Source organism: Apodemus sylvaticus, chromosome 4 (assembly GCF_947179515.1).
Source record: "Apodemus sylvaticus chromosome 4, mApoSyl1.1, whole genome shotgun sequence".
Classification (NCBI taxonomy): Eukaryota; Metazoa; Chordata; class Mammalia; order Rodentia; family Muridae; genus Apodemus; species Apodemus sylvaticus.
The window spans coordinates 112,516,055-112,533,131 of NC_067475.1; the positions used below are offsets into that span (position 1 = coordinate 112,516,055).

The following is a 17,077-nucleotide window of genomic DNA, read 5'->3' on the forward strand; positions in this document are numbered from 1 at the left end:
TGGATTTTAGTATAGTTTTAGATTTTTATTTTCTCCAGGATTCAGCCTCTCTTTCGCTTTTAAAGGACAATTTAAAATATAACAGAAAATAGTATTTGATATTTTAAGTAACTTTTACTGTGGCATATAACTGAAACACTGGTATTTATCATTTTCTGTATAAATGCACAGTGCATTCTACGAGAGGGTTCTGGGTTCAGTGAAGAAGATATATCCACCTTCTAGTTGCTTATGTGAACAGGCAGAACAGATCAGTAATATGTTCAGTGACTACAGTGGAAATGTGCCAGAAGCCCTGGGAACATGAGGGCTTGCATGAGCCCAAGCTAGAGTCCAAAGACCCTTTAAGCCTCCAGCTCCCACAGATCTCAATCACATCCACAGGCTTATTCACAGATCTAGTCTAGTAGGAATTTACTCTTCCGGATATAACATGACATTCTAGTGCCATAAACAAGTCCTAATTTTAGAAGATGAAAGATGTCTCCCATATGTCGAACTAATTGTAACATCACTGGAAGCACAAATCTCATCCAGATCACCTGAGAGAGAAAATTACTATACACGCTCCAAAACAATCACTGCTTTTCAGTAAAGTTTGTGTTCTGGACATCTCAGTACTGTGTGACCTAGACAATGTATAATATTCCAAGATTGAAATGCACAACCCTTAAAAAATATTCTGTGGGTTGTTGAAGTCATCATTTTCTAGTTTAAGCAGAAATACCCTATGAAAATGTTCAAAATGTCCACTTATTTTGGACAGGTATCAGTGTTCACTATAAAACCTTCAGCATCTCCACTTGAGACATCGAAAATACCTGAAGCACAATGAACTGTCTTAGATGATAGAAATCTAAGATTCTCTCAGCATTGTTCTAAGCCCTCTCCCCCCTCCCAGTCACATAACAAACATTTCTACTTTCCCCTTTATTTTATTTTATTTTGTTTTAACATTCTAAGTTCCCTGTCTGTGATTGGTATGTGTAACTGAGTTCGAGTGTACTTGGAGGCCAGAAGACAGTGTTGTATCTCCTGATTCTGTCACAGGTGATTGTGGATCACCTGATGGGAATACTGGAAACCAAACTCATGGTGCACCATCTCTCCAGCCCACTTCTACTTCTTGGTGGTCTTGGTGATAATGATGGTGGTGGGTAGTGGTGGTTTTGAGACAGAGTTTCTCTGTGTAGCCATGGCTGTCCTGGAACTCAGGCTGGCCTCAAACTCAGACATGTGAGTGCCTCTGCCTGAAGTTCTGGGCTCACCTCTGCTTCTTAATGCTTAAAACTTTCCTAGGATTTCAAAACGAAGTTCCAACCTCCCCGTGTACCTCTGAAATTTAATTTATTTTGAAATTAGAGCCTTCCAATCTTTTTTCTTAGATTTTTCCCTAGTTTTCCTAGCAGTGTACTTACAAAAAATAAAAATTTCATAGTCATTGTGGTCAGTGGATTGGCAACATTGTTACCCACACTTTCCTCAGAAATTTTGTTACATTACAGAACCAATGTGAAGATTTATTCTGTGTTCATATTTTAGTCTTAATTTTGTTTAATCACCCTAAACACAAGACTTTTGGATTAGCTAAATGTAAGAAATACCAGCCAGGCAATGGTGGTACATGCCTTTAATCTCAGCACTGGGGACACGACACCAGGAAGATCTTTGAGTCCAGACTGGTCTACAGAGCAAGTTCCAGGACAGCTAGGGATACACTGAGCAGAAACCCTGTCTCAAACAAGGAGAAATATCAACTGATTCCAACATACATTGCAACTGCACATACCCTAAATAAGGTTCGATAGCTGTATATCTTATCAAATAATTCCAACAATACCAATTTAATTGGACCTCAACAATTTTAATTGACTCCATATTCCTTGTGCTGTTAGAGCTGGTAAATGGAGATTAGTACTGTCTGCAAATATAGTTTGTCACAATTGCCTTTTGATAGCTAGGACTCTAGACCCTGGCAAAACATGATTAAATTCTGCATCAGAGCAGAGAAGAAACAGTTTTGACTTGTGGGAGCTGGCCTTGGTGTTTCTGGGAGCTGGTCTGGAGGTCGAATCTAAGCCAGAGTGCTCTTGAGTTGCACATAAACATCACAGAACACTATCATCGATGATGTCACAATAGACAACTTAATAATTCAGTCTAAGCTCAGACAGAAGCAAGGTCATGAAACACTAAACACACCCTCTCCTGGCTGAAGTGGGTAAATGCTGCTTTCTAGATGCAGCCTTAGCATGCTTCTAAAACAGTTATTAAAGTACCCAGTCTCCAAATATTCCCTGTTTCCAGCAGCTTACACTGCACAGCGGCCTGCCTTCTTGAATCATCAAGGCCCCTATCCTACACCCAGGCCCCCAGAGTTCCTGCTCTTCGCCCCCCCCCCTTTAGAGTGAGCAGCGGTGCAGGTGCACACAATTATGACATCTAAAACCCAGTTTCTTCTAATAGTGGGCTATAGCTAAATGGAGGTAGAATAGATTTTTTTTGTAAAGTGTAAGGTTGAATTAAGATGCTAATATGGTTTTATTAAGATATATAGGCTTGGAGTTTTGATTTTTCAGCAGCACAATCCAAACCCATGAGTATTTAGCGTTCTTTTAAAATCTATTCCAGGGCTGGGCATGATGTTGCACACCTTTAGTCCCAGCACAGCGGAAGCAGAAGCAGGAAGCCAGGACAGCCAGCGCTGTTAGACAGAGAAACCCTGTCTCAGAATAAAATAAAATAGATCCCATGGCCATATATGTACAGTGAGTGGGAACCACACAGTACACAGTGAGGTTTGCCATCTCCTAAGAAGAACCATGACTCCAAAGAGAAGCCCTTCTTGGCTCCTTCCTGATGTCTGATGGCATCAGTTCTAGAATAATGGCAAGTAACACACCTAGCCTTTCTTTAAAAGCGGTCATGGTTCCACGGCCAAGGTAAGAAGTAAAGAACATTTGTTTCTTTCCTTTTAACTATCATTGTTTATGGTAGAATTTTAAATGATTGTATGTGCCAGTGCTACAGGAATAGGCCTTTTCCATCAATACTGCTCCATGTGTGCTGAGGACATTATTGTAATTTATTCTTTCATTATTAGGGTAGCTGTTGGAACAAATATATTTACAATCAGTTCCCAGTTCACTGTACCGAGCAAAGTTCAGGAGGTTAAACTCCTAGTGCTGGGATGGGGTCTGGATGAGGAGGGGGCAGCCAGAAAAGAACCCACTGGATGAGCACTCCGTGGCTTCAGGGATGCTGCCCTTCAAAATACGCTGCTTGGGAAAAGAGCCCAGGTTTCTAAATTACTCTGTGCCATATGGAAAACATGCTGGCTTGTGATTGTGCTTTATGTAAACATTTTAATATAGGATCCCTAAAATCCAGTGGGTTCCCTAAGGGGATTAAAGCTAATCCCCTTTCTCCATTGCTGCAGTGGATTAACTGTGAGCCCTCAGTGGCCGCTCTGCTCCCCAGAGGCTACAACAACAACAACAAAACAATTCTGAGCTCCTCCAACAATCTACAGAATTGGGAGTTGTAATTGGAGATTTGTGGGGGGCAGTGGTGGGGACGTACTTCTAAGTTGAATATTTCGTGATGTGCCTTTCTTAAAGTAATTCTTTTATAAACTCCCAGAAAATCTCAACTCAATAGAAAAAAAAAAATTGGAGTAGAATCAAAAGGAAGTGCTGTCTTCTTTGAGAAATGTGTTCCTAGCTAAAAGCTTCTGGGCTGTGCGTATATTCGTGCTGTATTTGAGTAAATCAGAGAATATAGTTTGGATAACTAGATCTCTTTTTTTCAACTTCCCCCAATTTATCGTTTGAATGTGTTAAATTACTTTTTAAGAGAAGAACGCCGCTCGCCATTTTTTAATGATTTTTACCATTGCTGTTCTCCAAATGTCAGAATCTAAAAACACAAAGCGTGGTCGTCGGTGTTTAGAATGAACTTTCCTAGAGATTTTTCCCAGCCCAGATTGTTTAATACACCTTTTTTCAGATGCGAATACATTTTAGGCAGGGGAACCAGGAAACCATAGCCTCACAACAGCTCCACGGTGGCGCAAGGGTTAAGGGAGCGGTTCGAACCCTCTGGCGGGCGGGCGGGCAGGCGCGGGAGATCCAAGAAGGGCCCGGGAGGCTGGAGGCGCCGGCTAGCGCGGACCCTCCAATAAACACAAAGGAGGGCCTGGGGAATAGAAACCCAAATCCACTTGTAATCGTACAAGAGATTCGGGCATAATTACTTGAGCAACCTAGATTAAGATTGATGAGCCTTTAAAGTGGCGCTCCAGACCGACCGTCTTCGCCCCTTGGAAGGAAAAAACCCTCCGGAAAGCCCTGCAGAAGCCAACTCCGCTGTCCGCAGCCGGCCGGCCGCGGCGCTCCCCTGAAGGGCGGTCGGAGCCCTGAGGGCGACCCACGTAGTCTGCCGTGGGCCAGACTCCACCAGCCCAACGAAGCCGGCCTAGGCCTGGCCGGTCTCCCCTTAGAAACCGCGGGCTGGACCGCGGGCTCCTGGCTTTCCCGGCTCGGGTCGGGCCTGCGCGGGCAAGACTCCCCAGCCGCCTGCCGCCTGCTGTGTGCAGCGGAGGGTGGTTTTAATGGCTGGGGTTGTTTTGCTCGCTAGAACCTAAAAAACATCGACAAAGCCAGCGTTATTTCTGAATGCCTTGTTGTGTGTTTGAACAAATAACGGGAAGAGGGATTTCAAATAATGGCCCCTCGAATCAGTAGTGTAATTGAGGAAATTCGAAGTAAGAACCACTTTATAAAAACATATTGAGTCCTAATTAATCTGGGTCAAAAAAACCTGTGAAATTGCACTTTCCGCCCCCATTTCCGAGAATAGTTTTGTTTTAATGTTATTCTTGCAGTTTCGTCTTTAGTGTGCTGTAGTGAGAAAATGACCCACAGGATTTTCGTTATTTTCTTCACAAGAACCACAGTGACAATGTACTGAGGCCAGTGGATGTATCCCACCTGAGAACGCCGAAATTGAAACAGCCCTTACATAACATGGGGTTGTATGTTAGCTGCTTTCCCCCTTTGCAGCTCTATTTAAGGTAGAGAAACTGCCAAAAGGAATGACTTAGGGGGTAGGTAGTTGGGGGGTAGTTGGTCTTTGGGATGCACTGCCTAGGGTCTCTTGGAGAGTGGATGAAGTTCTGTGAAATAGGGGGGCACCTAAGCATCCATTCTGCTCTGCGTTTCTAAGTCGGATAACGGCAGCGCCTCACCACCCTTGTAGATTTCTAGACAGAGGTTGCAGACTTGCATGTTATGGACCTTTTATTCAAAACCCTGACCTCTTGAGTTTTTATAGAATTACTCTAGACTCGTTTTAAGATACCGTATAAATGCTAAACACACTTTACCTAACACGAAAAGGCTTTTGCATAACGTAGACACCATTTTTCCTCACGAAATTTTCAAAATAAAATCAGGCCATACCCTCACCCGAGGAGGGGGTTTGGGAGGTCAGGAGAGCCCAGCCTGACCCACTGTCCCCATCTTGCAGGCCCTGTGGTTCTCAGCACCCCTGCTCAGCTCATTGCTCCTGTGGTGGTGGCCAAAGGAACGCTCTCCATCACTACAACAGAAATCTACTTCGAGGTAGATGAGGATGATGCTGCCTTCAAGAAGATCGACACAAAAGTGAGTTGGAGTGTTCTGCACAGCACTGGCGGCTTTGATGGCAGGACGGGGTTTTCAGTTTTGCTTGGTTTTAAGTGACTGGAGAGGTGCACACATTCTCATCTTACAGAAAGTGAATGAATGAAATAACACATGCTTTCTTTCAGGACTGAAGACTATATTAATGAGCTTAAATCCTGTATTAAGAGAGCATGTGCTACTGAGTAGTAGTCTTCCTGTATGCCTTTGTGTGCCCGCTTGGGCAGATTTGGTGGTTAGGCCAGCTGTTTCCAGATCCCTGGGGCTCAGTGCCTCAGTACCTGGGAAGACTAGGACCGGACTTGTGAAATGTTGTGTTCACATCACTTTTAATTTCCAAAAGTATATACTGCAATATGAATTATTATTTACTGAAAGGTTGTGAGGAAACTGGGGTGGGAGCCATTTACATATAATTTCATTTCCATTATTACATCCATTTTTCATCTCCTGAATTAAATTGACTTTACATATGAATTTAAAAGGAAGAGAAGCGGGTTCTTTATAAGCTTTGATTTACATGTATGCACACACTAACACTCGTGTGCCATTCTAAAAGGTGCACATTTGGAGCATTGGAATGACATACATTTGACTAAATCTTATCTTGTGGATTTTAACCTTGACCATCAGAAGCCCCACTGCCCAGCATCCATTTGAAATGTTCTCCATTGTTTTCTTATTTATGTAACTGTAGTATCTGTAAATTTCTTCTGAGATCTTGGTTGACAGATGGGATGTAATACTGGATATTTTACAATCATTTTCAAAGATTTTCATTTAAATCTTGTCAAAAGCAGTTCTAAAATAATCAGACTTGAACTTTATTATTTATATTTAAGCTATATGAAAAAATGGCACATTATATAGAACATTATTTGTAAATGGGTGAAGGTAATTGTAAACTTTATTGCTACCTGAATTAACCGATGTAAAGCCTTAGTCTGGGTCCTCTCAGCACTTGTTGATCAGGGAGATGCTACCAAAGCTTCTGTAAGGAGAGAATGAATGTGCTGTGTGTAAATAAGTAAGAGCTTGTCTTTAGGTTTTGCCATTAGCTTTCCCTGTATTGTAAGAATGAATTGTGCGTTTCTGATTAATTTATCCTAATAACACTTATTGTGTTAAAATATATTTCCATTTTATTGTTTATATTTTATGTACAGACTTCAATGTATTATGATTTAATTTTCTCAGATCTTGCTGCTTTTAAACTCAGTCATCTCTATTGCTGTGGTAATTTTCCCCTTATATTGTCAAAAGGCTACAGAAATACTAACCAGAATCAAGGTCTCAGAAATAGGCTATAAATATATTCGTTGTAGAAAAGAACCATTGAGTAAATTAGAAACTGAAGAAGTGGATATTTTCTATAGCTTTTTTTAAAAGAGCCCGTTTAATATTGATTTTTAGTTATTTTATTAACCTTTTTGACAAAATGTTTAAAATTCTCAAATTGATTTTTAAAAGGAATCATTACCTCGTTTAACAACAACAAAAAAAAACCATTTAAAGTGAAACACAACAATTTGGTATTTTACTTCATTTATTATCTTCTAATTAAATAAAAATCAGCAACAGAAATTAAATTCTAAATCACAAAGTAATTATCCAGTGTATTTTCAAGTGCATTTTCAAATATATATATATAATTCAGATATTCAAGCGTTATTATATAAGCTGAACTCAAATTTTTGAATATATTTAAATAACATTTCAAGTATACTTAAGGAATGTTAGAACAAGCAATATATTTGAAACAAAAATGTAAACTTTTTTTTTCTTAAGTTCAGACACTTCACAGACAGGTAAAGTACCAGGAGGAAATCTACCTTTAAATCCATCTCTGTTCTGTGGGAAATGTCTGGAAGTTTCCAAAATGGCAATTTCAGTTCTGTTCACCAAATCACAAAACACCAATATCCACACTTTCAAAGACAACATGAGATCACAACTTTTGTTACAGATCAAAATATACATTACACTTTCCTTCCGATGGTACATCCGGGTCCTGTTTACTGGCGAGCAGATGCACCTAAGTCTCAAGATTACTATAATCCTTTGCTGGAGTTGGCCACGGTTGCCTTGCTTTGCAGCCTGCTGTTTTCGGGTGCTGTGCACTTTTCAGGGGAGCTGGGGGATGCCGCCTAAAGATGCTTGAGGTGTGGTTTCCCCTGTGTTTCTCTCCCTCGTTCCTCCTTTTGTAGGGGTGTGTGAGATGATAGGTGAATGCTGTGTTGTTACTCCTTTTAAAGGAAGAGATTGTTTGCACTGTCTCGAGAAATAGTACATAGGAATCAACCAGCAAGTTTTCATTTCGTCGGGACTTTGAGAAGAATGCTTTCTTGTTGTCCCTGGGTTAGATCTTCCTCTAAAGTTTTTCCAAACTTTTTGGGTTGGTCAGGATCTCTCTTGCCAGTCGCCACGTTTGTTTAGCAGCGTTTTCCAAGGCCGAGTGGGGTTTGCCTTGAAACAGATCTAAATTCGGTAAGAAGTAATGGGGACACCGCCGGCACTGCAGGCACGAGATGAGCTGCAGCAGAATCCCGTTCAGTCGATCGCCCAGGCAGGATTCGTCCCAGTCCGACTCTCGGGGATGCTTCTCGCACTCGTAGGACACCAGCGTCTTCATGTGATAGTTGTTGAGGGGTTGGCCTGGTAACTCCAGGTGGCGGTCGCGCAGGGTTTTCAGGATAGAGAGGCATTTCTTCCTGCAGCCCCCCATCTGCAGTCTGTTCTCAGCCTCTGCAAACTGCAGCACCCAAGCATCGCTCTCAGCCGAGCTCTGCTTACCGGCCAGGGAGTGGCACTCCTTGGACAACAAATTGAACCCTTCGGCCTTGACCTCTGCCACCCGGTTGGGTCCTGGCCAGGGGATGTGGGGAAGCGGCCAGTGGGCAGCACTCCGCGGCCAAATCCCGGTGCATTTAAAGGCCGGGGTGATCTGCACCACATACCTATCTCGGATTCTCAGTTTCACTTCGCTCGTGTCAGCCACCATCTTTACTACATCTCTGTAGCTGCACTTGTCCACCGCCTGAGCCACCAGCGTCTGAAACCTGGAACGGATTTTGCGTGCCGAGAGGTAGCCAGAGGCGGTGATGAATTCCACCCAGAGGGACATGCTTCTCTTGCGCCCATCGCTCAGTTTCAGCACCGCACAGCCAGGCAGGGAGCCGTCATCCACGAAGTTAAACACCCCCATCTGGTTCAGATAGAGCACCACCTCGAACTCGGTGGGAGAGATAACCTCCAGGCCCTCGTAGCGGTTGTCCATCTCGTTGAGGGAGCTGATGAAGCGGGGCTCCTGCACCTCAACCTCCTTCAGGACGTCGGAGACCACTTTGCAGACTTCCCGGATGGTTTTGGCGATGGCAGCTTTCCTGGCCTGGCATTTCTCGTTGTAGTACTTATTCAGGTGGTAAACCAGCTTGGCCTGGGCCGCGATCATGTTGGGGCAGAGATCCGGATTGTATACCGGAGTCTCGCAATAGGCTGTGGGATCCAATGCGGCTGCTAGCGCTGGAGCCAACTTCGGTGGAGAAAGGGGGCCACGCTCAAAAGGCACCGCGCCTCTCTCGGGCTAGCTGCAGCAGGGGGCCGCCCTGCCCTGCTGGCCTTTTTTCCGCTCGAGCCTAGCGGGTCTTAAAGTGAAAGGCTGCGCTCTCCCCTTGTCTCCCCTCCGCTAAAGAATCCGTGTTTGAAAGAGAGGCGTGGAGAGAGAGCACCTTCTCGGTAATAAAAACAAAAGTTGTGCTGAGACCCAGCAAAGCTCTTCCAGTAGTCAAAATAACCACCCCTTTCCGTATTTATTTACGTTTTCCCGTAATCATGGTGTGTGCAGGACTGTTAATCAGGTAGAGGAAAAGTGTGCTGAGTGTGCGTCGGGGTGAGTGTGTGTCTGTCAGAAGAAGCTGCTGTTGGTTTGTGTAAGAGCCCAGATGCACTCGTGTGGAAATTATAAAGGCAGGGCCAGGCAGGCGGGCGGCCAATCGCCACTGGGCTCGTCACGACAGCCTCCTCCAGCTTCAGCCTGGCTAATTAATCCCCCCTCGTGGATAGAGGCACAGAAACCAAAGGTAGGGAGCTGCTGCCGGCAGAAAACCACCCGGGCCACCTAGACAGGTTGGAAAGCAAGAGGAAATCTCCCAGCTTCGGAATAACTTGAAGCATATTGACATTTGAAGAAGACTTGGTGAAGACAAGTGGCTCTCTTTGCTGAAAAGCCTGCTTGTCTGTTCACCACTGATGAGCTATCCAGTTGTACTAATGGTCATCCACCAATTAGTGAAGTCAAAGGGCCTTTCTAGAACAAAGTCACCAGCTTGCATTTAGAGTAAGGTAACTAATGCCTGTTAATCCCTGGGGTCTTTTTACTGCAAGTTAGAAGTTGCTTCTTAGCTGGCTGCTGGCTGCTGGCTTCAGATGGAAAAGTTGTCCAGTCTTCACTTAAGTGTTCCCAATCAGAATACTTTTCCAAACCTTAGGCAGAATCTGTTCTCATTTTACCTAGGTTTTCCCCATTTGCATTTGCTGAGAGGAATCTACGATGCTCAATGGAGCAGATGATATCTAGCCAATTAAAAATGGAGTGTTTAACACAAGTTCACCTGTTTGCAGTTTCCCTTCTCTGTAGCTAGATTGGCCAGTGCTAAAATACCAGACAGTAGGTAGGGCTGTATGCTGTGGTGGGAATAGTTCTCAAAGGTGTTCTCTGAGATTTCGAGAAAACTTGAGTGCCGAGCTGTCTGGTACAGAAGGATCTAGTGGATTTGCGGAGAGGGGCTTAATTCTGGGCACTGGAAGATGTTGCCACCCCAGCTTGTTTGCCCTGCAGGGTTAAAGGTGGATCTTCCAAATCAGATACCCTCAGTGGTGACCAACCGTAGGTTCCTAATCTTACCGGATTTAATAATTTGACTATGAGAAGATGGCTAACAGCTTCAAAAAAAATAATTTGTAACCCTCAGGTTCAGGATTCTAATATTTAAGTTTCATCTTGAAAATGTCAAAGAAATGAGCTTTTATTTGTTTATTTTTTTGAACCTAAGGAGGTTTTGGATTTTGGAACCCTAAGGCAGTTTTATAGGTAGCTCTTCCTTCCAGTACCATGACCAGTAGAGTCCTCAGTGCACATGAACTAAAGACAAGGTAGTTAGGGCTTATTAGTACAAAGGTCTGTTCATTTCCAGTGCCAGGGTGTGGTAGCACCTTTGTATGCACTTTTAATGGGCTCCTGCTGAAGACTGCCACCTCCTAAGCATCACAGGCCCACCTCTAAGTTCGTTTCCTGTTACCCAAGAGTGATAGATTCCGAATTAGATTAAAATAGTACATCACATTTGGGGCTTACGATGGCCTTCTACTCCATTTCCCAAGACCTGTTCCCTTGCGAGAGGGCAGTTTGCTGGCATCGCTGGTGAACGCGGTGAATGCGCTGCTACCTTTGGGCAGCAGAAGAGGGGCTGGAAGAGGCAACCCAGAGCCCAGACCAACAAGAAAGAGCTGTGTGGCAGGGAGCAGCCCTGGGGACGCAGAGATCTCCAGGTTGGGGCTCAGCGCAGCGGGCAAGCTCTCTCCCCTCGACCTTTGCGCATGCCCTACCCCACCCCACCGGGCTCTCTTCCTCGACTCGTCTGCTCCCAGGCTAATTGTAAAGCTTTGTAGGTGTCTGGATTCCCCACTCACAGCCACCGCTGCTGCAAAACACTCGGTGCCCTCGGCTATCGTCGCCTCCCCGCCCTCAAATGGCCCCAGCCAAGAGTGCACTGTATTCAGAGCACCCAAGAGTACTCGGCCCTCACCTTCCCGGGTGAGCGCGCGCCCGGTGCCTCACCCCGGACTGTGGTACTCGAAGTAGCTTCGAGGCCTTAGTTCCCTGCGTCCAACAGAAGGACTCGGGATCCCGCGGCCGCCGACTGCAGCCAGGCGCAGGTGGCGCATCTTTCTGGGCTCGCTGTGCGGCTTAATTGGGTTAAGGCGAAGCTAAACACCGAAGCATTCTGTGCAAACTAATTGATGCAACTGAGGCCTTTCCCGAACGATTTTTGCTTGGAGCAAAAGGACTGCGAATCTAGAGTTGCGGGCTAGTGAGGCTGCAGGTTCTGGAAGGCCAGGCGGGCCGGCATCCCGAAGCACCCAGCACGCCCGGAGCCGACAGTGATTTACATAAAACCGGACACCGGGCGGCTGCTGTCACTGTGGGTTGACCGGGCGGCTTAGAATAAGGCTAGATTGTCTTCCTAGCTGCTGCTCCCAGATCATCCACTACCCTTAGTCCGGGAAATGATCTGTGCCTGGAGCTGAATCCTTTCTGTAATCTCAACACCTCTCCTTGTTGAAGAAAAACTAAACCGCGCTGATGACTGCTTCCTTCCTTCCATACTTTCATTAATTGAATTGCCCATGGAGAGGAATTAAAATTAATGATGTATTTTTGTGTAATTCACCTGATTTTAATTGAAGTTTTGGCGTTAGATATCTTTTATACCGTTAAATTATTTAACTACTTGATAGTAATTTTAATTTGAAAAACCATATGACCCATTGGATTGTTTGAACTGCTGATGTGATACACAAGTAATACAACTCTGTTTTATTATATGAAAAGTCTTCTGTGTAAGAACTGAATTGATGCTAGACAATTTTTAAAATACAGTCTTACCGAGTACCAGAAGAAAAGCCTGTGTGCGCCTCGTATTTTAAGACATAAATGGTTAATTGTTTTCAGTGGTATGCATGTAGACATCCTTGACACAAGCTAATAATAGACCGATAATTGAAGAAAAGTGACCTAATTGAAGGGAAAAGAAATACCCAAGAATCTCATGATGTAACCACTGAGATGCTTGCATTGGAATGGTGTTTGGGGTTTAACTAAAGCAGCTCGAATTTTAAAATGTTCCAGTTAGGGAAAACAAATCCAGCTAAGACACAAGCCTGTTATCATAACATCTAGCTATATTTATGAACATAAAACAAACGTGAACTTTAACACTTGAAACATCCCAGATAACAAGGACAAGACAAGCCTTTCTGAAGTGCAGCTTCCTGAGTGACTGTCCCAGTCACTTTCTTAGCTGTGCAAAGCCATGCCCACACCGTCTATAAACGGATAAAGAAAGACTTCATGTGCTCAGAAGTGTAGTGTGTGTTGTTGTTGTTCCCTTTTCAGTGACTGTTTAAACTTGAATTGCAAGTTCACTGACTTCACCAGTGGCAGCCTTCTGGAAGATCATCAGGGATCTGGGCTCTTACAGTGCACACACACACACACACACACACACACACACACACACACACACAGTGTTCTCCGAGCTCTCATTATCTGCCAGCAGCTAGTTTATTCACAACTGTTCATGAATTTAAAGTTTTATTTTTTAATATGTTCTTATTACACTGGGGACTAAAGAATATGAAGTTGATTTTATTAAATTATTTATCTCTACTGGTGGAGTGGCTTTGAAGGCTCATTGTGTGCCTCTGATTTTTTTCCCCTTCCCTCTTTTCTAAAAATGTATCCATGTTACTTTAACTACTAACTGTTTCTTTCTGCCAGACATAATATATCCCCCTTTTTACACCAGAGAAATTAAAGACATATTTGTGCAGGGTTTTCTTTTTCTGTCTTATTAAATGAAGTAAAATAGAGGGAGTTTTTCTGGCAATTTGATGGCATCTATTTATACCTTTCTGTTATGACTTACAGTTTTAAAACACTTTTAAAATTAGCTTGAAAGTTTCAGGGATTTCTTAAAGTCATTCTGTGTTTGAATGCCAGGTTCATTATAAAGTCAGGCAGAGGATTAAGATTAGTGTTTATGACACAATCCGGTTCTCCTCCTTCACCTTGAGAACTCTAAGAATGGAGGTTACTTTTTAAAAATTGCTTCTTCACTGGAATGATGGAGTCCACTGCCTCATTGTTCTTTGTCACCCTAGTGGACAGTCATGTGGTCACATTTTGTAGTGTCAAATATTTTTTTTTCTACAGTATTGCTTAGCGTTGCCGTTAACAAGTACTGAAAAGAAAAGTAGTGGAGAGATTAAAGGTGCCAGTTGGAAGTACCATCTCCTCTCCTCGATGGTAACTGAAAGTTCTTTTTATAGATAAGGGAGTTAAAACCCCAGCTTGTATGTGTCATTATCTCTGGTTGCTCCTACATTTGAATGTGTGCATAGAGGTGCAGGGTATTTCACATTGCTGCTGTAAATTGGAGAAGAAAGAGGGAGGAGAGTCGAGGAGGAGGAGGAGGAGGAGGAGGAGGAGGAGGAGGAGGAGGAGAAGGAAGAAGAAGAAAGGTTGAGAGGAAAGCTATTAACGAAAAGAATTGGTAATATCCTCCTCATCCTAGGTATCTTTCTGACAAACTAAGATTGTTTTTGTTAGATCTCAGCCTGATTCTTCATTCATATCTTACAGAAATAAGCAGACAGGATAAATGGGTTCTTCACTTTCTTTTTTGGTTTTGGTTTTGGTTTTTTCTATATGAAAACAAGGACAACCCCCCCCCCCAACTAATAAACATGAGTTTCCAGGCTTTTGTGTGTGTGCCTGCAGCCCCAGTGCCCTGAGTAGGCTGCATTTTTATTGTACTTAGAGAAAGCAGTGGAAGCAGGTGTGATTAGCTTGTTAATCTAGGACTGCACCGCTGTTATCACCACTCCATACTGTGCATGATTAAGCCACTGAAAACATTCAGCATGACCTTGAGACTAGAATACTGGTTCTAACTAATCAACTTCCAGTGAGTGCTTATCTAAAGTAATCTCTTTTTCTATTTAGTGTTTGGAGTTTATTTTTTTTAATGGAAAAAAAAGGCATTCCTATAAACTGGGCTTTATTGTAAATTTCAAGAATTATTAACTAAAGTGCTAGTTGAATATAATTATATTATATAAAACGATCACCTCTTACCACATTTATGCAGTGACAAATACTTTATAGAAAAACAAGTTATTATACAAATAGGAATTGTCTTTTATATGTAGGTGTAGGTTGTAAATGTTTGCTAACAGACCTCCTGTATAATGCTTTCTTTTCCCTTCCAGCTATACTCAGTATACAAAGTATGTAAATTTTAGTTTATCAGTGTGTACTATTTCTTAAAAGCACATTTTTTCATCTAGTGATGTGTTAAAAATATCAAGTGGAAAGTAGAATTGATAAATAGTACTTATAAATCTACATAACCTTTTTATGTGAATAAAAAAATTAAAATCAAAATTAAGAGCATAACTTAAATGTAGTGATTTTAAAATAAAAATTGAGAATCCTGTTAAATAAAAAGACTAGATTTACTTTTATGTGAAATCTTCTTTACAAAGTTGGGTGTAGGGCTGGAGAGATGACTCTGCTCTTTTTTTCAGGACCTGGGTTCAATTCCCAGCACCCACATGGTGCCTTGAAACCTTTCATTACTCAGTTCCAGAGGGTTGGCCTTTACTGGCCTCTTAAGGCACTTGGTGCATATATAAACATGCAGGCAGCCCACCCACCCATACATATAAAAATAAAATAAAAACAATTGAGTGTGTATATTGATCGATAATGTATAAGCAGTACTATTCCAGTCTGTGAGATTTCCATAGGAATGTACTATTCTGCGAATTCTCAAATGAGTTAGCAATATTTGAGGCATATTTGTTATTTAGTATCCTTATGGCAAGAAAAAGAAATCTCACAAATGTCAGTCTTTGTATTTTCCCTTGAAGTTGCTCTAATCCTTCTTTTACATGATATAAGACAAGCCTGTGGAACAATTATAGCTAATATTAAATAATGCATTCACATTCTCGGAATACATGGTTCTAATCCAAGTCTCATATAAATGCACATTGCCATTTAAGTTTGGATGGTCAAGAATACAAAACAGAGAATTAGTAAGTGTCAGGTAGGTGCTGCTGCTCCCAGGTAGCACAGGTGCCCTGGGAAGGGCAAGCTGGTCTTTATCCCTGCGTATATGCAAATTATTGAAATGCTTTCTGTTTTATATCTTTATTTGCAATTAAAATAGAAAGTTTAATGTTATGCAAACTTATAGGCCTATTAAGAAAGAAATTATTGCTTTCTTAATAAACTTAAGCCATTTTTAGGAAACATTCTTTTTAATGCTGATAAAATAGCCTGTGCATGCATATGTGCATCCACAGTATTTCAGTAGTAAAAGATGAATTTGTTTTTCGTGTTTTTACATTAACCTGTCAAAAGGAAACATTCTATAATGATCCAGTTGTTTGTTGTTTTGGTTTGGTTTTTGAAGAACTGTTTTTATTGATGTGACTGTGTGTATTTGGTGATGGGGGTGTGAATGTGAATGTTCCACATGTGTGCGAGTGTGTGTGCAGAGACTAGTGGATGCCTCGGACTGGATTACAGGCAATTGTGAGATGCCTGCTGTGGGTGCTGGGGACAGAACTCAGGAACAGCAAGCATTCATCCAGAGAGACTCTGCAGCCTCTCCAGCCCAGTTCTTACCAGTTTTCAGTAATACTTTCCAAGACTGCTGGCAAATGGATTTAAAAGCTGCTGACTAGAAATTGAACAATTTCTACTCATCACACCCATTTTAGTGTTATACACTTTCTGTTGTAAGATCCAGAAGTTTAAATCTCACTGGCCATTGTAGCCATAGAAATATCCATGTATTTCTCAGACATCCGCCTACATTGATAACTACCCATGCACACAAAAATGTCTTTACTAATTTAAAAGCATTTTCTACTTTTTGCCACAGACCAAGGTTAATGCTTTGTAACCTTCACCTGTAGTTGATAAGCAGAATGCATAATTCATCGGGGAGGGGTGGGTGTGGGTTGGTTTCTGGGTTGACTTTCTGAGTAGGCAGCGCAGTTCTTCATTTGTTTTTCTCTCCACGCTGCATTAGCGAGTTTTCCCTTGTGTGCATCTGCCGGCACACAATTTAGCCACGGGCATCTGTAGACCTTGTGGTGATCAGTATTGCAGGCAAAAGCCATATGTGTTTAAATAAAAAAATAATCTCTTTATTTCATTTGCCGTTTTAACTGGATGGATAACTTTTGTGCCTCAAGACAGAAGAAGAAAAAATACAGAAATAATTAATTGCCTCTATTCTTGAGGCAGTTTCATTCCCTCTCCAATATGGAATGCTTGTCAGCTCTCCTGATAAATGACTGCATGTATTTGCATAGATTTTACATTAACACAAAAATTAGTTTTATTTGTGAAAAACTAGTTTACATAATAATATAAAGCCAGTGTTATTGATTACATTTTTAAGCACTGGTGACTATAGAGAGACTGCAATATTCTAAGTTTTCAAAGGTTGGTCAACCTGTTCCTTAATTTAAACTTTATTTTTAATTATTTATATTGCTTTGTGTTAACTAGATATAAAAATTTTCAGATTTAA

At 42.2% G+C, this 17,077-nt stretch overlaps 2 protein-coding genes across 2 annotated transcripts in view; one reads left to right on the top strand and one right to left on the bottom strand.

Moving 5' to 3' along the window:
• Positions 1-17,077, top strand: part of Nbea (neurobeachin) — a 583,161-nt gene that overhangs the window by 413,045 nt on the left and 153,039 nt on the right. Inside the window, 1 exon segment of the mRNA XM_052180490.1 lies at positions 5,530-5,666. Coding sequence (XP_052036450.1) covers positions 5,530-5,666 — 137 coding nt within the window.
• On the bottom strand, positions 7,307-9,596 carry Mab21l1 (mab-21 like 1). The gene has a single exon (XM_052180491.1). The coding sequence runs from the start codon at positions 9,133-9,135 to the stop codon at positions 8,056-8,058; it is 1,080 nt and encodes a 359-aa protein (XP_052036451.1). The 5' UTR covers positions 9,136-9,596; the 3' UTR covers positions 7,307-8,055.

Bases quoted from the DNA above. Each gene is read 5' to 3' on its own strand.
- Mab21l1 (XM_052180491.1), bottom strand. From the start codon at position 9,135: ATGATCGCGGCCCAGGCCAAGCTGGTTTACCACCTGAATAAGTACTAC.